Source organism: Ruditapes philippinarum, unplaced genomic scaffold (assembly GCF_026571515.1).
Source record: "Ruditapes philippinarum isolate M1 unplaced genomic scaffold, ASM2657151v2 ctg941_1_1_1_1, whole genome shotgun sequence".
Classification (NCBI taxonomy): domain Eukaryota; kingdom Metazoa; phylum Mollusca; class Bivalvia; order Venerida; family Veneridae; genus Ruditapes; species Ruditapes philippinarum.
The window spans coordinates 229,837-254,110 of NW_026862330.1; the positions used below are offsets into that span (position 1 = coordinate 229,837).

Consider the following 24,274-nt stretch of genomic DNA (forward strand, 5'->3'; position numbering starts at 1 on the left):
TGTAAACATATAATATGCATAAAAATATACAATACACAAACATAAAGTACATGTATAGCCATTCTAAATAGAATAACAGGGGACTATTTTCTTCTAAGGGTGACAACTCACTAGCCCAAAACACAGGACACTGTTTTATGCACTGAAGATTTATCTTCCTTAGCTTCACACATTCCCTACACAACAAAACACTTGCATTTCACTTTTATATACATATAATATAGAAAAAAATAAATAAAAGTATCATTGTTGAACTAAAACGAGATGTAAAATGATTGAAGTATAATCATATGCCAAAATGAATGCTCCATATTCTAAAACAAGGTTGTAAAGTAATGGTATGTGACGATCATATCAGAGCACATTAAGATTAACATTATAACTTTAGGCATGTACTAAAACAATACATATATCATTAAAACAATATTCTAAAGGGGTACTATAAACACTAGGACAATGTATCACATCTACAAGACTGGGTTAATTTATGATAAATAATGATATAAAACAAGTTTTCTTTTATGTGGGATGTTATAGCAGGTTTTGTCACTTACTATTATACAAAAGACCGGTAGGGCCATTTCAACTTCATGAATTTCCGATTTCATCTTCATGAATTCACAACTTGAACTTCGTGAATCCCGTTTTCAAAATACGGAATTCACGATTTCACGATTCATCTTCATGAAAATGACTTCAACTTCATGAATTCACGATTTCAACTTCACGAATTCACGATTTCAACTTTATGAATTCACGATTTCGACTTCACGATTTCAACTTCGTGAATTCACGATTTCAACTTCACGAATTCACGATTTCAACTTCATGAATTCACGATTTCAACTTCACGAATTCATGATTTCAACTCTACGAACTCACAATTTTAACTTCATTAATTCAACTACGTGAATTTACGAGTTCAACTTCACGAATTCACGATTTTAACTTCACGAATTCACGATTACAACTTCACGAATTCATGAATTCACGATTTCAATTTCATGAAGTTGAAATCGTGAATTCGTGAAGTTGAAATCGTGAATTCATGAAGTTGAAATCGTGAATTTTTGAAGTTTAAATCGAGAATTCATGAAGCTGAAATCGTATACGTTATCATAGACTGGTGCTGGGGATTCATTACAATTCTTTTTCCTGAAGTCCATGCATTTTCTGAATACAGATTTTATTTCTATATGATATCTGCAGCAGCAAGTTATTCTGTCTTTTGTTGTCGCTTGTCGTATGAAAAATGGTTTACATCGCTCAAATGAACGCTGTAATATCTTAATGTCAGGGTTGCTTTGTGTAAATTTTTTTCCGTAAAACCTGTACTGTATGACTTGTGTAAGACTTAAAACCAGTTCTAACTCGTTTTACGTCATTCTTATTGCCTGAAGGATGGGAATTGTCAGGTGCACACCAAAAATCATAAATTTTTCTTTTAAGTTCTTCTGATATCGCATCTTTGCGGGTTTTGCGAGTGGTATATTTGAAACACGACTCATCAGCGTGGGAGATCTGAGATCTAATTATATACCCTTTTGCTATAGTTCTAACTGGAACACCTAGTTTTTTAGCAAGCTTAACTTTGCATCTTGATTTACTGACTGACTCTCCACTAATAGTTGTTGTGATAGAGTTCATTTCAATTCTCGCCTCATGTGATCTTTTCTTTTTCTTGAGTTTCAAATTTTCTTTTATGTCGCACATAACAGCCTCTAGTAAAACCATATCTTCTCTGCTATCATTATTTGAAATTAATTTCTTTCTTACGGATTGAACGACCGGACTTTTATGGTTTTCAAAATATGCCGCGATTGTTGCTGCTCTCTTGGTTGGTGTTTTCGGCAAAGAAGATTTCATCTTTTTCAAAGCTCGTAACTTTTTCATTCTATTTGGAAAGCTTGCAATTTCTATGTCACTGACTTTATTTTTTCTCTTCGACCTCCATTTTCTCTGATACTCTGTTCTCCTCTTTTTTGCCTCTGCTTGTGTCTGTCTAATATACCGTTTTCTCAATGCATTGTCCGTCTGTGAATAATCTGGAAATAAATTTAAAACGTTGAACACATTCATGACAAAAAGTTAGACTGCTGGCGGAAGTGTATCATTTTTTTTAGAAAATACTTAAAAAGTCAATTATTCATCTACCGATAGATTGATAAATTGATTGATTGATTGATTGATTGATTGATTGATCGATCGATCGATTGATTGATTGATTCAACAAATAATCTTGTTCATTAACAGAAAATGAATGCATGAATGAATGAATGAATGAATGAATGAATGAATGAATGAATGAATGGACGAACGAACGAACGAATGAACGAACAAATTTATTAATGAATTACATGTACTTCATAAAAATACGGAAGAAATGTAAAAGCTACCTTGTATTTTATTTCTACGATGGTAGTTGATATTCGCTGCGTTTCTCTTATACCAATCCAACTTCTGTTTCTTCCGCTTTCCTTTCTTGTTGTCTATTCTTTTCTGAATATTTTGTCTTTTGGAACCACCTGAAAAATGTGAATAAACTATGAATGCTCATCATCATCATCTCGAGTAATCGCAGTCCTCCTGCAGGAGTATTCTCGCGATACGTGCTTTCCGCGATTCATGCTTAATGGAAACATATTACATTTTGTGAATAAGTTTGTATGCATCTACCTGTAAAGATCATGCAGTGACTGACAGAATAAATAATTATAAAATAAGAAGATTCTCCACTTTTTCTTAATATTTTAAATGACTTTATTTGATATCTTATGAATACAAATGTAACTTAATTTGATATTTAAATAATTTTTGAAACCAAACGCACAATGACGTTACTTTATGTCAAAAATAGCTTTTGGGACATTTTCGCTAGACTTAGAAATATTATCACTTATAGCAGGTAAATAATGATACCAAAATGAAATTTGGTCAGCATACACAGCAGAAAAACGCTATTATTTAGAATAAATTTGAAATAAAATGTTTCATTGCTAAAACTATTTTATTCGATAAATGTTAAGGTGAATGACGCGATTAAACGCATTATTTCCAATTTTGGCCATTTCCGCTAGACATAAATATTTGCTCATAATTTACAAACTATATATATTATTTTCTAACAAAAACAGGAAAAGAAACAATTTGAAAACGCATTTTTGAAAATCTAAAAATGATCTCAAAATTAAGTTAAATATAAGGTAAACATTCATTTAAAATTTCTTACCCGTCATTCTTTAAACACAATTCTTGTATCTCTACACAAATTTCTCATTCACGAAATCTTCATTTTTCTCCGCACTTTTCAAACGTTAACGTTAATTCAAATGACATCATCTGCGTAAATGATGACGTCAACGTCAGTATGAATTTTAAAACGTTTTGGCGCCAGTTTCTGGCAAAATGTAAGTATAATCTTCTGTTGCTCAGACATTTTCGTTACATCTCTACATGCGATTTTGGTATCGTTTGATGTTGTATTTTGCTATGACAAAATTCTGCATCAATGAACGGCGAATCATAATGATAAAAATTTTGTCAGGTGAAAATTTTCCTTTATTTTGATATATAATTTTTATTATTTTATAAAATAGTTCCTGGAAAAACAACACTTCAAGATATTGTACTACAGCAAAAAGTGCAGTTTGCCCAATGATCTGACGTCGCGTCTTAACAATTTCCATTAGTTTTAGTGGAAATGTTGCAGTCAATGCTAAGTATGTAATTTATCTCTTAAGTGAAAACGTACATACGTGTACGGATATCTCGACTTTATAAGGACCTGCGTGTAATCCACAAACAATATGGGGACCGAAACCTAATATAGTGGGCTGACACGTCCGTCCTTATGTTGAGGTTGTCCCTATTTTAGTATATTTTTCTCTCTTCAGGAGCGGCATGTCGTAAATGAACAAGAAACAGTAGTGGCGTGCCATAATTGAACATGTAGCGGTATGAGAGCGCCATAATTGAATTATGTAACAGCTGATTGTTTTCAGGAATGAAAACTTGCGTATATAAAACAAGCTCCCTTTATATTCCCATGCTGTTGCATTTATGTCAATGGTTGTCAATTATATATGTCTACTTACTTATTGTACGTTACGTATAACAATCCCATTTCAGGCGTGAATCAACTGCAATGTCGAAAAATATTATGATCATAATTTTTGCACAGTTTTTTAACATTAATCAAAAATTGATGTAAGGTTATGTGCTTGTAGATATATTGTACATTGATTAAAATACTAGCGGTTGATTCTGCTGAAATAGGAATTCAATTGATTTTAACATTGATTGAAACTGACAAAAAATTGGCTTTGCCACAGTGTATTAACAAGTATACTTCATGTACCGCAAGTGAAGAATAAAGTTAACATATATAAGCTCCTAACAAAAGTACGTTTAGTGACCGGAAGTAACATGTGCTTTACTTCGCAAAATATGGCACACAATGAATTGTATAGGTACAGAATTCCGTTTATCTATGTTTTAAGTACATGTTAACTAAACACTTACACGACTTCACCTATAATATAAACATAACATACGTACATAGATATGTTTTAATATATTTAGTTTAATGATTTGCTAAGCAAAACACACTATAATAAAGAAAGTAAAGACAAATATTTCATACAAACAAAAGAATAGTACTGTAACTAGCAAATGAATACATGTTTTTTGTAAAGCGTATTAAATTGGAAGTAAAGTCATTATATAGTTTCATGTCAGACAAAAATATCAATACACGTATATTCCAACAAGCTTTTATGTTGCGTTCATTAGAACGCCGCCTTTCCTTGTTGATTTTGTTTACCATATTTTATATTAATTGAGGTCACTCAACCGAACTTTTGTCTATATACATACTTTTCTTTGAGCCTTAATTTGTAACATATGTAAAATATAGAATATACACACACAAATAAAAGCGCAATGAGATGTAGTGTTGGGTGTTGGACCGTATATGTCTTTACATTTTGTAATTAGATTAAGTAATCAGTCGTAAAAAAATGATGCATTACTGACCAAAAAGTAAATAGAGCAACGATTCACATTGTTTGTAGAAATATATACACTGTAAAAATGGTTACACAGATGGCCTTTATAACAAATAACATCAAATGTTAAACAACCACGAGTTTTTTTCCTATATTTAGAACCCATTATGTTTTCCAGCAATGCTTAAAACTATTATTTATGGAAAAATTCAATAAAAAATATAAATAATGCAGATATTATATATGATAACGCAGAAAAGAGATATAAATAATGTAGACAAAAATATAAATGATGCAGAATAGTGAAAACAAGAAATTTTTATAATGAAGTCAGAAATATATTTGATGCAGCGAGAGATATGAAAACAACAGATATAAGTAATGCATACAGAAATATAAATGATGCAGACATAGATAATGTAGACAAGAAATATATATGTTGAAGACATAGATATAGTTAATGCAGACCGGAATATAAATAATGAAGACACAGATATATAATGAGTTCTTAACGATTGAAAAGGCGGCATTTGAAACTGAACTTGTGATTCTGAACTGTTACTATATTTTAATGAGCTTATAACTTAAACTCATTAATTACACAAAGCACTTGGCAGATGATGAAAAAAAGGGTGATGTGATTTTTGATGAATCATGTACGAAACTATATGTGGCTGATGTGGATATATTTAAGAAAGCGACTAAGGTTGATAATCATTAGAGTAATATTGTTTTCCCTCATTGGTACAGAATGAGGGTAATTTTTATCTTGGTATTCTTTGCTGTCCTGGCAAGTGTTACTTATGCCGGGACGGGCAGCGGAAGCGCAACAGGGACTGGTTCAGGTACTGGAACAGGAACATTGACGGGAACAGGTTCAATGACAGCTTCGGGTACTTTTACGGCCACCGGCACGGGAACTAATACTGGAACATGGACCGGAACAGGTACTACAGGTACCGGAACAGGGACTGGTACTGGAACAGGCACTGGTACAGGGACCGGAACAGGTACTGGTATTGGGAGTAAGAGCGGTACAGGTACCGGAACAGGCACTGGTACTGGAACAGGCACTGGTACAGGGACCGGAACAGGTACTGGTACAGGTGGAAAAAGCGGTACATTCACTGGTACAAATTCCGGTACATTTACTTTTACCTACTCTGGTAGTGGTAGCGCATCTGCTAAACCATCGAGCACAAGTTCAAGCACAAGTAAATCCAGTGAATCAAAGAGCAAAACGAGCAGCAAAAAGAGTAGCACAAAGAGTGGCAAAGGGTCCGGTCCAAGCCCTCCTGTGTATCATTGTATTAAAGACGGGATACGATATAGTGGTAAGCACACACTTCTTCTCTCCTACCTATAATTTTTTAACTAGGTACTAATATGTAAAGCTTGCAGGAGTACACTAGATAGGTTGCCTTACTAAAATATAACGGAGAATGATATTGCATATTCAAGTGAAATTTCCCCCATTACTCGTTGGCCATATAGCCGAACCGTATTTTGCTTCTTTTGTGGCAATAAATGCAGTTTTAAGTGATTTAGTATTCTATTTAAAAGTCAAAATACCTTTTTGTTTACGTTTTGCTACCTTTATAGCAAGTTAATTCACAATCAGTGCTACTTATGTACATTTGTATGTGATAATCATTCTAAATATGTTGAAAGTCCATTCTTAAAACATTATTCAACATTTAACTTTTGAAAGGAAATGTCTTGTTGTACTATTTTTTAATATAATAATAAATACACTTTTAACGATAATATTTTAAATTCAAGTTACTTAATATTATTCGCTAGACATGCTACGAATACGCCATATATTTCAAATTCTAAAAAGGTTTATACCATGATACAAAAGGAAAGGACTAAGTACATTTTCAATTTGGTTTCCTATTTGGGAACATATTATAACTATATACATGTAAATGCCACATTGTCTAATGAAAAGCGACGTTACAAAAGTGCATTATTATATTTTAATAACCTTGCTCTTAGTTCTGGCACATTTACGCCATCGACGTTTTACTTTGAACATTTGATAAAGTAAAACCGAAGAAATCAGAATAATGTTTATAGATATATTGATAACTAAAATGGGTTCTTTTTTCACAAATATCTTCCTTCAAAGAGTCAAAGAAAGTTTAAGTATGAAAAGTGTGAGGTTTCTTGACATGACGTCACTGAAATATTATTCCGAAATTCGTGTTTTATTGCGACAAAGGTCTGGACGAATAACATCTGTGCGAGTTTTCAGATCACTCCCTTACCCAATTTTTCCAGTACAAAATAACCCAAAAATGAAAAACGTTGCAAGGATTTTCTCTTAAATCTGGCAAAGGCTCGCACGAAAAAAATCTATATTAAATTTTGTTCTTGGTATATTTCTTTATTATCTTTTGCATCGTTTTCGATTTTAGATGCTTCTCTTAATGTATGTAAGAATTTCAAATTTGTATGTTTTGTTTTACCTCAGTGGACCTCCTTTAAGATCGTATGATAATACAGAAAAAAATGATTAACGGCAACATCAATATTCAAATTAAACAAATGATACAGTCATAAATATTTGGAAGCGAACTTGGTTTTTTTTTTGCTTTTTGCCGGTGTCGCGTGAATATCACACGCTTGGTATTTTTACGACATACATGGTAATGGTATTAAGGGTACACTGAATAAGTTACCTACCAAAAAATGTAACATATAATGAATTTCATTCAGTTTCTGGTTCTGTTTAAAAAATCAAAAATAGGCGGAAAAGTCATATTATGTCACACATATAAGATCTTCTACATAGAATTCTACATACGTAGTCTTTGTCCTGTTCTATCCGTAGGTCAGATGGCATTTAAAACTGGTGAAAAAGTATAGGTCGTATCTGCATAAGTCATTACGAAATTTACATTATTTTTCACGGATTTAAAAAAATATGTACATGTATTATTTAAAGGGAGACACAGGCAAAATTTTCATTTCTTAGTTTTGAATTTTTCATTCATTATTCTGTAAATGCCCTCAAAATGAATATATTAGACAGTCAAAGGAACAAAACTTTTCTCATTATTAAGAATAAAATGTTGGTTTCCTAACTTGACCCGAGTGGGTCAGGTTAGAGCGCTTGATTCACAATAGTTCTCAAAGTGAACTCTGGAAACGTTAAAAACATGTCAAATGAATGACTTAGACTTGTTTCAATCATAAATATCCACAGTTTATGTTATTGTAACTTCAAGGGTTTGTTCAAGTGACCTGGCTTGTTTTAAAACTATTTGGGGATTCTATTGGCGTCTAACTTTTGTTCAACATATATAGATATATTTATGCTTCAAACCCAAAATATATAGAACTTAAATAGAAATTCATTTTTGTCATTATTTTGCATAAATATCCCTTTAAATCGGCGGTTAACCTTGATAAACCTCAATGTAATAAGCGAGGTGTTCCGAATCAAATATTGTACCGTGATGAAGAATTGAATAGTTGTGGATAGTGCCATTATATTTATACTTGGAAGTAAATGTCAAAATTATTCTAAAAACATATTTGAAAATTAGTGGTAGAAATTTATCATAATTTTGTTTAAAGACGCATTCAGGTCAATAAAAATCAAAACTTTCTTCAAGAAAAGTGTTTGAATTACAGAACGCGAGTCCTTTGGGAAAGTCCGCACAAATCGCCTTGAGTAAATCAGAACAAATATGCAGTGTAAATTTGGAAACGGAAGAAAACTTTCCATTTTTTGGAGAGAGTCCGTCTCTGAACGGCTTGAATTCCTGTAAAATTTACAGGGATGAACTGAATTTTGGAATAATATTAAGTTGGATTTCCATTTGTCATTTTAAAATTACAAATTGAAATCCATGAATTTCATTGGCTTCATTTTCTTTCAATTCTCAATTCTTAAATAATCAAAAGGAGTTTCGAAATCAAACTTTTTAGTTAAATTTCTCGGATATTTGAGAAAATATTATGTGAATTGTGCTTTCTCCTATTAAAAATTTTACAACATTTTACACAACTTAAAAAAATTCTTAATTCTTTGGTGAACAGTTTATTCAATATAAAAACATTACTGAGTTATCAATGGCATTTTATAAGTTTGTCCATTAATAACGCTTTCGATCCCTGAAATGCATGTGCATGCGCAACTCCGAAATAACCTGAGCAATTTAAACCAGTTTTACTTCGGCCGAGTATCTTTTTTAAAGATACTTTTTGTTTGAACTTAACCTTTCAATGTTCCTGGCATTTGCCTTATTTCTGTTTAACATATTTAAACAAATTTCGCCGTCTCTGATAATAGGAATAAAAGTGGAAGTACCTACAATTTTCTGTTTCAGGAGTGTTTGCTGATCCATTCAACCCATGTAAGGTTTGTATATGTTGCAAAACTGGAATCTATACGTGCACCGTAAGAAAATGTCCAAAACCAAAGTGTGGTGAAAAGTTACAAACACTAGCTTCAAACGGCTGTTGTATGGAATGTCCAAAAAGTTGCAAAAAAGAAAGGAAGAATTGTCCGAAACTTAATTGCCCGAAGAGGCGTTATGCATATGGAGAAACGGCCTGTTGTCCGTCTTGTGGATGTGTTAACTTTCCCAGTAATGCACCCCCAGGTAACTTATTTGTTACAGCAAAATTAATTCAAAATCAGAAATAAATTTAAGATGATCATTGTTATTTTTCAATGTTAAAGCTTGAAAAACATCCTCATTTGGATAGGTCAAGATCCAAAATTCAATATACAAGTAAATAAAACATGCAAACTAGAGTTATTCTGTTTGACATCTTCGTAATTTAATATGACAAACGATTTAGCACAATCATGTACGTATTACACATAAAATAGGAAATTGCGAGTAGGAAATTACTTACTAATAATTTACATATATTTAAAAATGTTGAAACCACTATTTAATTTGTAGGCGACTTTGGAGAAGAGTGTGCGAATTGCGTATGTAATCCCGGAGGTCCCCCATATGATGGGGATGGAGAAATTACGTGCAACCGTCCACCATGCCCTGACACTAAACTGGAATGTGTTGACCCTATATTTAACGAAAACTGTGAATATAAATGCCCTCAAGGTGAGCGTTCTTTTAGTATACACATACAAGATACAACAGGAAACTAACACTACAACAATGAACTAATGTGATGTTCCAAAAACTCATACCTGTCTTTTTCAAAAGTTAAAGTCCAGTATGTCCTGGATATGTGTTCATATAAAGATGATTACTACTACGAAAGTTGTATTGGACTTCAGCTTTTCTTAATGTTAAATATATTGTTTTTAAATTAATCTACTCATACAGTTGTTCAATCAAAGGGATTAAGGTGGAAAATGAAATTTACCGGCGATAAAATACATCAACAATAATGAAACCTGCTGATACCTCTAATCTATCATTCCGCTCTCATTATCAAAATAAGTAAAGCGAATGATTAGTTTCCCGATCTTCTATTTTTCAAAACGAATATCACTGGCGGTTATAGAAAATAGCTCTCGGGACGCTGTTTGGAAGAACTGTGATTAAATGATTATTCCATGATGAAAATACTAAAATATTTGGTTTGAAACAACAGAGAATTTATTCTGAACAATAAATAAATGCTGAAGGCCGCTTAAATGAGCGTGATTAGCAGTAAATATGAAATAAAGGGATTGTGTATTAAACAATAACATATTGTTAATCATGATATAATTATTCACCTTAACCATCTGGCAGTAATAGACAACAACAGTCATCTAGAATAATGATAATAGTAACACTTGAATACTAGTACACAAAATGTGCAAGTATATACTTTAGGCCAAAATGTATACGAAAGTGAATCTTTAACATTATGCTCTTGTATTTTCAGGGCCAACATGTAGAAGAGGAGATCTCATCATCAAAAAAGGTGAGCCGCAACTTTTAGGCGATAAAATTTGTGTCTGTGAAAGAAACTATTATCCACGTGCGTTCTGTGTGACTGCGAATCCGTTCGAACGAAAATTAAAGAAGTTAGTAGATCACAAATGTGTTGCCCCAATAGAAGATCAAAAGAAAAAGTTTCGTAAATCTACAGGAAAAGCCAAAGAGCCGGGAAGTGGCGTAAGCAGTGCAGGAAAGGGAAGTAGTACAGGTTCAGGCTCTCCTAGCACGAAAAGTACAAGTTCAGGCAAAATGAGCGGAACGCCATCAAGCCAAAAGAGTACAAGTTCAAGCAAAATGAGCGGAACGCCATCAAGCCAAAAGACTACAAGTTCAAGCAAAATGAGCGAAACGCCATCAAGCCAAAAGAGTACAAGTTCAGGCACAATGAGCGGAACGCCATCAAGCCAAAAAAGTACAAGTTCAGGCAATATGAGCGGAACGCCATCAAGCCAAAAGAGTACAAGTTCAGGCAAAATGAGCGGAACGCCATCAAGCCAAAAGAGTACAAGTTCAGGCAAAATGAGCGGAACGGCATCCAGCAAAGTCTCGGGAAGTACTTAAGAAACTGTGACGGAACTAAATTTTAAATGTTGTTATTTATTAGCAATAAATGTATCGAAGCATTTCTGTTATCTTGAATATTAATGATAGTTTGTACATGCACATATAAATCTTTTTATCAGTATCCGATGACTTCTGGTAACTTGAATAACATTCTGTAAAGAGAATACTATAATTGAATACGGTAAAAGTTAATAGCCTATACATTAATAACGTGGAAAAAACACACAACAACAACAACAACAACAACAACAAAACAAACAACTAAACAATCGTTAGATATAACAATTTACGCGGCTCACAGTTTGCTGAGTGTAAAAAGCTTGAAAATTTGCAATAATTTTAGTGGGCCGAATGCTTGGCATGTACTTGTTCTCCCTGTAATTTTGTATTTAGGTGCGAACGAACATATTTCTACTGACATCTCGGCAATATAAAGGCCTGCGTGTAATCCACAAATAATATGGGAACCGAAGCAAAATTTTGTGAGCTCTTACGTCCGTCTCTTTGATGATAAGAGGTTCTTAGTGGTGTGTCCTTTTTTTGAGTTAATTTCTCTTTCTGTCTGCAAACTTTTCAGGAGTGGCGTGCCATGAATGAACATGAAACAATAGTGGCGTGCCATAATTAAACATAAAGCAGTATGGGCGTGCGATAATTATGTAACAGCTGACATTTTTTTCAGCAATGAAACATACATAATTTGAACTTGCATATATAAAACAAGATCTTTTTATATTCCCATGCTGTTGCATTTATGTCAATGGTTGTCAATATATGTCCACATACTCAGTAACGATTTGCCATCCCCTTTCAGGCGTGAAACAACTGCAACGTCAAGAATTTATTATGATAATAATTTTTGCAAAGTCTTTTTACATTGAACAAGAATTGATGTCTCTGTTGAAAATTCCATTCCTATAGAAATGCAATGGATTTTAACATTGATCAAAACTGAAAAATGGCTTTGCCTTATATATAGATAAAAAAAACCTATTTTTTACAAGTATACTTTATGTATCGCAGGAAAAAATCAAGTTAACATAAATAGGCTCCTAACAAAAGTATGTACAGAGACCGAAGGTAACATTTGCTAGAAAAACATGATATAGGCTCACAAGAAAGGGTAATTTTTTTAAATGTATGAGAGATGTACATATACATGTTTTAACATAAGTCAACAATACACAATATTAGAAAGAAAGTATTAATAGATATTTCAGATAAACAAAAGAGTATAGATTCGTGGTAACTGTAAAGCGTATTAATTCGAAGTTTAGTCATTATATAGTTTCATGAAAAGATTCAACGTCATAAACTAAAATATCAATTCTTTCCCATAAGCTTTTATATAAATGGAGGTCGCTCAACCGAAATACTGTCTTTAGACAAACTTTTCTTGGAGCCCGTTTATGTAACATATGTAAGAAATAAAATATATACAAAAACAAGTGCGCACCGAGTTGTATTGTGGGGTGTCGGACCGTATATATCTTTACATTTAGTTATTCGATTAAATAATCAGTCGTAAAACAATCAATATACTGCTTACCAACAGTTTATTCTCTACAGTAAGTTAAATAAAGCATCAATTTACATTTTTGTTAAAAATAACAAAATAATTTATACCGCAGTTAAAAATGGTAAAACAGATGTGATATCAAATGTTTAACAACCACGAGATTTTCTCTATATTTAGAACCCATTATGTTTTCATGCATTGCTATTGAATGAAACTAAAGTTTATGAATAAAAAAAACTTACACCAGACCGGGGGGTTCTTCATTCAGGAAAAAATATAAATGATGCAGACAAAAAATGTAAAATGCAAACAGAAATATAAATAATGCAGCCAAAAAAATGTATAATGCAAACAGAAATATAAATGATGTAGACAAGAAGTATAATAATGCAGACGAGAAGTATTAGAAATACAGTAAAGAAATATAAATTATGCAGATATAGATAAAATAATATAAATAAGAAATATAAATGATGAAGACAGAAATATAAATAATGCAGCGAGAGGTATAAATAATGTAGACAGAAATATAACTAATGTAGACAAGAAATATACATAATGCAGACAGAAATATAAATAATGCAGCCAGAGATATAAATAATGTAGACAGAAATATAACTAATGTAGACAAGAAATATAAATAATGCAGACAGAAATATAAATAATGCAACCAGAGATATAAATAATGTAGACAGAAATATAACTAATGTAGACAAGAAATATAACTAATGTAGACAAGAAATATAAATAATGCAGACAGAAATATAAATCATGCAGCCAGAGATATAAATAATGTAGACAGAAATATAACTAATGTAGACAAGAAATATAAATAATGCAGACAGAAATATAAATTATGCAACCAGAGATATAAATAATGTAGACAGAAATATAACTAATGTAGACAAGAAATATAACTGATGTAGACAAGAAATATAAATAATGCAGACCGAAATATAAATGATGCAGCCCAGCAATCAGTTTGTATCAATATGGCGGAATACTTCTAATTGGTCAAGTAAAACTTTGTTTGATTATTTTTCTAATTGTCCACTTGCTCAATAGGAAGCACGTCGGATTCGTAATCTGGGGGTCGCCGGGTTGATCCTCGATTATATTTTTTCCCATATTTACTTTAATGGTTCCTTGTCTTTCACGACTGATCATGGAAAGGATAAGTTAGTTATACAGGAAAGTTTGTAAAGTGGACCCACCTCTATGATATTTGGAATCGGCATAAAAACAAGCAAACTTACATGATCATTTAGAAATATAACGCCAATTTTGTATTTAATCAGATTTTATGTTAAGATGATATATTATGTGTATAAATATATAGATGATTTGCTAGACACGAAGAACTTTACTAATACAACCTAATCAAAGTTATCAAATCTATAATAGTGAGATTTTAGAACTTTCTGCAAATGGGATGAAAACATAAAAACATTGGTGAGAAAAATATCAGATTTTATGTTTATGTGAACGTATTGTAAGAAAATTTTATTAATTTATATTAATATAAATGAGTGCTAAATTATTGAAAAATCGACCTTTGAAACTGGAGATTATGTACTGGTATATTCTTATTTTACAAAATTATTAATTAACATGTTTATTACACAAACCGCTTGGCAGATTAAAAAACAACAAAACAAAACGTCATGGTACATGGAAACTATCAAAAACGTTAAATATTGAAAAAATCCAGGGTGATGTGAATTTTGATGAATCATGTACGCATCTTTATGTGTTTGATGTTGATATATTTAAGAACGTGGCTTAGGTTGATTATCATTACTTTAATGTGTTTTACCCTCATTGGTACAGAATGAGGGTAATTTTCATCTTGGTATTCTTTGCCGTCCTGGCGAGTGTTACTTATGCAGGGAAGGGAAGCATGTCTGAATCTGACAGCGGAAGCTCCACACGGACTAGTACGGGTACAGGTAAAGGGACCGGAACAGGCACTGGTGTAGATGGGAAAAGCGGTACAGGAACGGGCACAGGAACCGGTACATTTACTTTCACCCACTCTGATACTGGTAGCGGAACTTCTAAACCATCAAGCGCAAGTAAATCAAGTGAATCAAAGAGCAAAACGAGTAGCAAAAAGAGTAGCAAAAAGAATAGCAAAAAGAGTGGCAAAGGGTCCGGTCCAAGCCCTCCTGTGTATCATTGTATAAAAGACGGTATACGATATAGTGGTAAGCACACACTTCTTCTCTACTACCTATAATGTTTAACTCGGTATTAATATGTAAAACTTTAAGAATTATACTTGATGGGATGTCTTATTAAAAATATAACAAAGAATAATATTGCAAATTCATCACATTTCAACTGAAATTTCCGCCACTTGTCATTGGCCATATAGCCAAACCACCTTTTGCTCTCTTTTTTTGGCAATAAGTGCAGTTATAACTGGTTTAGTACTCTATATGAAAGTCAAGATATAATGTTGTCTACGTTGTGCTACCTTTATAGCAAGTTAATTCACAATCAATGCTCCTTATTTAGGTGATAATCATTTGAAATATGTCTTAAATCAATTATAAAAACATTACTCAACATTTATCGTTTGATAGGAACATGGCTTGTTGGATTTTTTTTTATAAAATTATAAATACACCTTTTTAAGCCAAACATTTGCTTTTATATTCAAGTTAATTCATATTTTTTCGCTAAACATGCAATCGAGTGTGCCAGATATTTCTAAACTTAATAGGTTTATACCGCGATACAAAAGAAAATAACTTAATATTTTCAATGTACATTTTCAATTAGGTCTTTCAAAACATATTTATTATTAGTAATAAAGAATTTCAGCAAGTTACATGACGGCACTGGAAATATTTTTCCGAGATTTGACAAAGGTTTTGGCCAAAAACTTGTGCGCCAGTTGTCAGATAATTCCTTCACATCGATTTTCCAGGAATTTTAAGTGTGCAAAATGACACAGTTCGCTCAAATCGGACTAAGAATCGCCAAAAAATAATAATTAAATAAAATAGAAATTAAAATATAAAATTTATGATAATAACCATAAAATCGATATTCAATTTAACACTAGGTATATTTTTGTCTTCCAATGCAAGGTTTTTGTATTAAGTGCTTCACTTAATAAAGTATGATAATCAATCATATACCAGAAAAAGCAATAAAAATCAAAATCAATTTTTTTTAAAACAAAAAAAAAAACAGGAATAGTTTAGTGTACATGTTTTAAGCAAAAAGCAAAATGAAGCTGGCGATATTTTTTTGCTCTTGCTGGTGTCGCGTTTGGTATTTTTACAACATACTTCAGTCACTTACTAAAACGAAGAAATGTATTTTATTTCATATTTGGTTTTGTTTACCAATTAGGCCAAAATAGGCTAAAACGTCATATCATGTCACATATATTAGATGTTCTCATATTGGCGGTAATCCATGTTCGGTTCTTGTCGTAGGTCAGAGGTCATCTAAAACTGGTGAATAGTTATAGGGTGTATCTGCATCAGTAAGACCAAAGATTATTAAAAAATGTATTCACATTAACGGTTAATATAAATTTCTTTGTAATCGGCGAGGTGCTCCAAATGAGTTATTACACCGTGCCGTAAGAATTGAATGGTTGTGGAAAGTGCAGTGCTAAATATACATGGAAGTAAATAGCAGAGTTGTTCTGAATCTAGTGGTTCGTTTCTTTTTTTTTAAACACAAACTTTGGATAATATTTTTTAAACGCATTCAAGTCATTTAAAAACAGCAATAACTGTGTTTCAATAACTCAACGTGATTCCTTTGGGAAAGAGATAATTGTTTAATAACCAAACGCGATTCCTTTGGGAAAAACGGTGCAAAATTCCTATAGCAAATCAGAATAAATGTCTGGTGTAAGTTTGGAAACGGAAACATACTTATGATCTTCATTTACAACCTTTTATTTTACCAATATCATCAGAGCATTTGATTTCATTGCTATTCGACATATTTAACCAATTTGGCACCGTATCTGATGGAATGACGTATGATTTTCTGTTTCAGGAGTATTTGCTGATCCATTCAACCCATGTAAAGTTTGCATGTGTTGCAAACCTGGAATCTATACGTGCACCATAAGATAATGTCTAAAACCAAAGTGTTGTGAAAAAATACAAACACTGGATTCCAATGGCTGTTGTATGAAATGTCCAAAAATTTGTAAAAAAGAATGGAAGAAATGTCCGAAACTTAATTGTCCAAAGAGGCGTTATGCATATGGAGAAACGGCCTGTTGTCCGTCTTGTGGATGTGTTAACTTTCCCAGTAATGCACCCCCAGGTAATTTATTATTTGTTACAGTAAGTATTTGGAAAAAAATTCAAAATCAAGATGATCATTGTTATTTTTCAATGTCTAAGCTTGAAAAACGTCCTCATTTGGAAAAGTCAAAAACCAAAATTGAGTATACTAAATAAAATAAGCTAAGTAAAGTTATTCTTCGTGATATCTTCGCAATATAATATGATAAACGATTTAGCACAATCGTAATTAACACATAAATATAGAATTGAAAATATCAAATTAATTACGGTTCATTTACATATATTTAAAACTGTTGAAACCACTTTTATATTTGTAGGCAAATTTGGAGATGAGTGTGCGAAGTGCGAGTGTAATCCCGGAGGTCCCCCATATAATGGGGATGGAGTAATTACCTGCAACCGTCCACCATGCCCTGACAATAAACTGGAATGTGTTGACCCTAAATTTAACAAAAAGTGTGAATATAAATGCCCTCAAGGTGAGTGTTCTTTCAGTAACCACACACACGATACAAAATGACTCTAACACTATAAAGCAATTAACAAATGTGATGGTCCGAAAACTAAAGTAAAAGCCATGTTTGACCAATTTCATTCCTAGATATGTGTTCATAAACAAAAATCATTTTTACTATGCAAATTTAAAGCGACCTTAAAATTTTTTGTAAAGGTAAAACATGTTATTTTTAGATAAATCGTTTCATATAGTCAAATCAAAAGAATTAAAGTGGGAAATGAAATTGATGAAATACAAAAACAATAAGGGAACCCCTCGATACCTTTAACATACCGGTCTGCTTTCTATATTTAATAAAGTGAAGAGAACGATTCATTTTCAGATTTTTTAGAATCGAACATTGACGCGTTATAAATACTCTCGGACGCTGTTTTGAAGAAGGCTAAACAGTAATATGCTTCATTTTCCAAAATAAAAGTACTGAAATACTTGGTTTGAAACGACACAAAATTGTTTTTTCAACAGAAATCAAAAGCTGAAGGCCGCTTTAATGAGCTATTAAAAGTGTTTATGAAATGAAGGGATTGTGTTTTTAATAAATTACACGTTGTTATCATGTATTTAATTATTCACCTTAAGAATCAGTCAACAATAGTCATTTAGAATTCCAAAAGAGAGTTGAAAGGATGGTAACATAAACCGAGTTAAATACATTTATTGTTTTAAAATAAACAAATCATTTCGTATATAAGTTTATTCACTTGAAGACTAGTACACAAAGTGTGCAAGTATATGATAACTTTAGGCCAAAAAATGAATAGTTATCTATACGAAAGTGAATTTTTAACATTATGCTCTTGTTTTTTTCAGGGCCAACATGTAGAAGAGGAGATCTGATAATCAAGAAAGGTAAGCCGCAACTTTTAGGCGATAAAATTTGTGTTTGTGAAAGAAACTTTTACCCACGTGCGTTCTGTGTGACTGCGAATCCGTTCGAACGAAAAATAAAGAAGTTAATAGATCATAAATGCGTTGCCACGATAGAAGAACAAAAGAAAAAGTTTCATAAAGGAAAAGCCAAAGAGCCGGACAGTGGCGTAAGCAGTGCAGGAAAGGGAAGTGGAAAGGGTAAAGGCTCTTCAAGCAAGAAAAGTAAAAGTTCGGGCAAAATGAGCGGAAAGTCTTCTAGCAAAAAGAGTAAAACTTCGAGCAAAAAGGGTGGAAAGTCATCAAGCAAAAAGAGTAAAAGTTCGAGCAAAAAGTCATCTAGCAAAAATAGTAAAGGTTCGAGCAAAAAGAGCGGAAAGTCATCAAGCAAAAAGAGTAAAAGTTCGAGCAAAAAGAGCGGAAAGTCATCAAGCAAAAAGAGTAAAAGTTCGAGCAATAAGTCATCCGGCAAAATCTCGGGAAGTAAAGGCAGTAACAAAAGTTAGGGCAGTAAAAGCTCGGCTTACAAATTCAAATAAAAAAGCGGAACTATTAGAAAAGATTAAGGCATGGCAAGAAGTAACAAACGAGTAATTTAACTCAATTTAAAACTTTAAAAACTGTGTCAAAATTGTTATTTAAATGATGTTATATATTAGCAATAAATGTATCGAAGCATTTCTATTGTCTTAACTTCACTCACGTTATTCTGAATAGTAATGATATTTTGTAAATATGCTTCTTTTTATCAGTTTCCGTTCACTCCAGGTATCTTGAATACAATATTTAAAATTTGTAAAATATTGTTAAATAAAAGATTTTGGTTTTAGTAATAGCTTATGTTTATACATGTAACAGTTTTGGTGTAAAAAGGAAAGAGGATTATACGAGAGTCGTCATGATTCAAAATTATCGTTCGTGATTTATACAACGAAAAACAATAAGAAGAGATAATATTTTTTCAATAAAGGGTAAAAACACGCAACTGATGCTTGAGTACATGAATAACATATTCAAGTTATAAAATGTTTATTTATAAACTCGAAAATATAAGCTCACCAGATGCTAGACTGTTTTTTATAACATATCCAAGCTATAGAATGCTTATTTATAACATTATAACATATTCACGTTATAGAATGCTTATGTATAGTTTATAACATAAACATGTAATAAAATGCTTATTTATAACATATTCAAGTTATATAGAATAGTTATCAACTCGAAAATATTAATCAATAATTTTGACCCAGGCGATAAGAGTTTGATTTATCTTCTTGTTGCCCTATTGTTCACGGACAATAGCATGTTTTAAAGGGAAAGAATTAATCGGTTATACGACGCATATAGTTTTCCCTTATATGATCTTTACGGTGTCGGTCAATCTGATTAAAATCAACACCTAATTAACGCTAAGCACTATGCTCTGACGGGCACCAATATGAGGTCACCTTCTAGTGACATATCTAGCAGGCAATCATCGTTGGGCTTTCACAATTTTGAAAGCGATGCGGTTTCTAATTTTAACCTATGGAAAAGCGACACTGAGTGTTTAAGATTCACGATTTCAAATACAAAGCGTTGTCCTTAAAGCCGGTATGTATACTGGATAAACGGTCTTGCCTATTAAACGGAGTCTATTTTTCCAGTTTATTTGTTTCAAATTACTTCATACAATTTCTTTTGTTCTTACAAAAATCAACAATTTCTTTCACAGACAGCGATATTTTGATGCTTTGTCTAATGCCGGTCTGTAAATTGCGGTTTGATTGCATGGCTATTAAAAGCTTTCTCGGCGAATCCGAATCAAAGTAAAGCCGAAACAGATACGATGGCGATCAGATCTTCATACAAGAAATATATTCTGTAAAACTGATCTTTACTCCGATTGCAATGATCTTTGAACTGCAAAACTGACGCAATTTTGTATAAACAAGCAAGTATGAAATATTCCGTCTAAGGAATAATTAAAATCCATCCCGATTCTTATTTAATGAGCGGAATATAAATTAGCTATAAACACATTTGTTTTAAATTTAAGTTTTATACAAATCTTATACAGTCTACATCATATCATAATTTCACAAAACACGCATACGATTGTTTATAAACATCTGATATACTATCATAAATGTAATTTTCAGTTTAAATCATAAGTCATTTATGCAATTTAAATCTATTTCACTTACAGTATCTTATTATTTGTTTCGTTTGGTAAAAATTGTACATATTCTTAGAAGAAATAACGAGAAGATTCAAGAAATGGAATTACATAATAATGATTACTCATGTAAAATGTGCAAATCACAAATTGATAAATATCATACGAATCTTCTTCTTTTATCAAACTTCTACCTGAACAATAGAGCTAATGATTCTTCTTATAAGGGAAATTTCCCGAATATTGTTTATCACTTGACCTTCGGTCATGAAGATAGTATTTCAATTCTACATAAAAATTATTAGTATCCCGACAGGAAAGCATGGCGAATGGCGTATCCTGCAGGTGCCCCAATTGAAGTTTTTGTTCTCAATTTTATTAGTAAGTGGTATTCAACTTTCCGTTCTGATTGGCTATCGTCAAGCGGCGTGAGGGTAAAAATGGTAAAATCTTGTTAAAAATTGTCTATTTGGTCAGCTAGAAAGTGCGTTTACAAGAACAATATGTTGGCAATTCGAACTGATCAAACATCAACTTTTTAATATCTGTATCATATACAAGTAATGATAGAACGACATACTCCATAACACACTTTCCACAGGAATTCCCGCCATTTCTGAAAATATACATTGTCATTATTTAGAATTTAAGTTAAATAAGAGCTGCAAAATAAATATATGGGATAGGAAAATAAAAAACTAGCAGTAAGGAAGACAGTGATTAAAATATTCGTAATCAATAATTTTGACTAGACATTACAAAATTATCATCGCGTTAATATTATCTTAAAATAGCTTATAAGTTAAACACCAATGATTTCAAAACTTATGATATACTCACGAGTTGTAACACTCCCCATATGGTACCCATTGATACGATGGCGGATTACCACTTGTCAAATGTACGATTGCTCTCTCTTTATTATTAGTGTTATTCAAATGTTGTTCCCGTTTTGTCCTGTGAATACTAAGAAACAAAAATCATTTAGAAACAAAAGCTATATGCAAATCTATGCGCTGTGTTTGAAAGGAAAGAAATTTTAGAAGAGACGACCAAGTGCTTACCATATTAGTGTGATTTTAAGCCTTTTTAGGACCTGAACATGGTAAACTTTCATTATTTTCAGTGTCCAATAACATTTTCACAAAAATACTACTCATTAGCTATATCTATGTACTATAATTAACATATTTTGCATTAGGGCCGATAATAAAATATTGTGATTAAGTTTAGAAGTCAAATTAATATTTTGACTTCTTTAATGGTATTTTTTCACAATCAGCGCTACTTTAAAAACATTATAAGCATGTAACATATTTGTTTACCAATCAATTAACTTGAAATGTAACTTTTATATGTAAGTGATTAAATAAAAGACTTTGGAAATTGTTTTGCAATGCTCCAAAATTCTGTTTTTCTGTTGTTTTTATTAAATAAACAAAGATATGGTATCAGGGCCTACAGTTGATGAGATGCTTTTCACTAAGTCGATTTATTTTTATTCGCATTAATGAGATGTTTTTGCACATCTCAATAAAAGCTTCCGTAACTGACAAAGATGAGGACAAAGATGGGGATTTTTTTAGGCATTGCAACTTTACTTTTCTCGATATACTTGATGCTTTTGTCTCTTCGATAAAAATCAGGTGAAAAAAATTACACTTCGTTATTTCACGACTTTGCTGAAATATTTAGTAAGACGCAAAGACGTTACTCGCATTGACAAATAGTTCACGTAATTCAACAAGTGTTTTCGCAATGATTAAATAACTTCTACGTATTACCTATTAATCATTACATGTTCATGGGATATTTTTTTGTCAAAACGAGAAGAGACAAGTTTACATGACATAAAACGTTTTGGTAAGTGGAAGCCCTGATAAGCTTCCGTAGGTCTTGATATTATACGACTATAACAAAGCAAGATCTTTTCCTACTTTACGACATTTACAATAGTAAAGATACTAATAGACGATCTTGGACTCAAAAATGACATTTCTTAGTAAAAAAATTGAATATGTTGATTTCGAACAAATCAATAAAAATATAGTTGCAATAATTTTGATATAGTGAAGTTTATTACATATGAGATTTTTCTATAAAATACAGAATTTATTTTCATCAATTATGATAATATGAATTTCAAGAGTTGCGGCAGCCACGAGTGAATATGATAGTTTTCATACCACAAGATAAAATCAATTCTGTATTTACAGAAAAAAATCTTTATTTTTCTGTTTATTATATACCTTTTTTATTTTGTGAATAGGCTGAATTAAGAATAACATAGTCCGACATTGCTAAAGGAAACCAGTGAAAAATAAAAATAACTTTAAAAGTGAAAATACAGAAAAAGAAAAGACGCATTTTATTTCATCAATATTTCTCAATATTTCTTTTATTAGTATATAACAAATATATATATTTACGTGATACAGCATGAATCACCATCACCCTGTTTACGAAGAATAACGTCAACGTCATTTACACCTTGCTGACGCAAATATTTCGATCTTGATTCCTGAAATATATATTCCTTCTTTTCGATTTCTTCCTTGGTATAGAAAAGTCCCGTATACGTCTTCATAAGCTCAAAAGGACTGAAAAAATGTACTAAATACTGTAAAAATCTTGAAATGGAATGATATCTCGGTAGGAATGAAATCAAAATAATGGTTATGAAAATTGTAGATTTGTTTTTGTGGCAAATTATAAAGAACATGATTTTTATGACAGATGATAATATGAAGTGAAATATAAAGTTTGCGAAATATTAGATTCTGATTCAGATATAAAATATTTTTTATATATGTTAAGCAATAACATTATTTGATATCTGAACAGCCAATTAAAATTCATTGTCATGTAAATCCTAATATATTTCAATATAAGACTAAGGTCAAATTATGAATAAGTTATTTCAGAAACTAGAAGGTTGAAACTGAAAAATAAAAAATATGACTATTAAAATCAATTCTTATTTCACCAAAACATTGCTGATTTCAACCTTCTTCTATAAAAGCTAACAAATCAGCAAAATTTAGTAAATACCTGTATTTTTCACACCATGGTTCCGCACACTTTTTAAACTCTAACACAGTTTCTTCTTTTGCTGTTGACTTCGTGTTCTGTGTAGCAGATAAGCTGGTGCTTGTATAGAAACACTCCAGTATCAGTATAAAAATAATAACATGTTCCATGGTCATAGTATGGCCAAATCTGGGTCTTAACAATCTTTCGACAACAGTCAAAAGAATTTAACAAGTTGCCTTTTCAAAAATTTTTAAATGCATTTGCTGAAACAGCAAACAGCCTTGTTTATAAATATAAGTAACGCCATTATCATTATAATCTGTATAACAACTTCCGTCGTCAACAATAATATTTCCGGTAAGAATCCTGTATGTTCAAGATCTGTTTGGTTTCA

General features: G+C 31.8%; 4 protein-coding genes across 4 annotated transcripts; 2 read left to right on the forward strand and 2 right to left on the reverse strand.

Moving 5' to 3' along the window:
- Nucleotides 1–1,293: 1,293 nt before the first annotated feature.
- Nucleotides 1,294–3,670, reverse strand: LOC132718670 (uncharacterized). The gene is made up of 3 exons (XM_060702386.1): nt 3,230–3,670; nt 2,397–2,525; nt 1,294–2,045 (listed from the first exon to the last, which is right to left on the reverse strand). Exons 1-3 carry the CDS (start codon nt 3,234–3,236, stop codon nt 1,294–1,296), a joined length of 888 nt encoding a protein of 295 aa, XP_060558369.1. The 5' UTR covers nt 3,237–3,670.
- Nucleotides 3,671–5,694: 2,024 nt separating this feature from the next.
- On the forward strand, nt 5,695–11,555 carry LOC132718690 (uncharacterized). Its single transcript, XM_060702404.1, has 4 exons — nt 5,695–6,340; nt 9,350–9,625; nt 9,935–10,096; nt 10,875–11,555. The coding sequence occupies exons 1-4, from the start codon at nt 5,758–5,760 to the stop codon at nt 11,489–11,491; spliced, it is 1,638 nt and encodes a 545-aa protein (XP_060558387.1). The 5' UTR covers nt 5,695–5,757; the 3' UTR covers nt 11,492–11,555.
- Nucleotides 11,556–14,788: 3,233 nt separating this feature from the next.
- On the forward strand, nt 14,789–19,192 carry LOC132718671 (nucleolar protein 56-like). The gene is made up of 4 exons (XM_060702387.1): nt 14,789–15,220; nt 17,043–17,318; nt 17,620–17,781; nt 18,630–19,192. Exons 2-4 carry the CDS (start codon nt 17,180–17,182, stop codon nt 19,190–19,192), a joined length of 864 nt encoding a protein of 287 aa, XP_060558370.1. The 5' UTR covers nt 14,789–15,220; nt 17,043–17,179.
- A 566-nt stretch (nt 19,193–19,758) lies between these two features.
- Nucleotides 19,759–24,178, reverse strand: LOC132718691 (uncharacterized). Its single transcript, XM_060702405.1, has 4 exons — nt 23,899–24,178; nt 23,277–23,447; nt 21,688–21,813; nt 19,759–21,463 (listed from the first exon to the last, which is right to left on the reverse strand). The coding sequence occupies exons 1-4, from the start codon at nt 24,051–24,053 to the stop codon at nt 21,325–21,327; spliced, it is 591 nt and encodes a 196-aa protein (XP_060558388.1). The 5' UTR covers nt 24,054–24,178; the 3' UTR covers nt 19,759–21,324.
- Nucleotides 24,179–24,274: the final 96 nt, after the last annotated feature.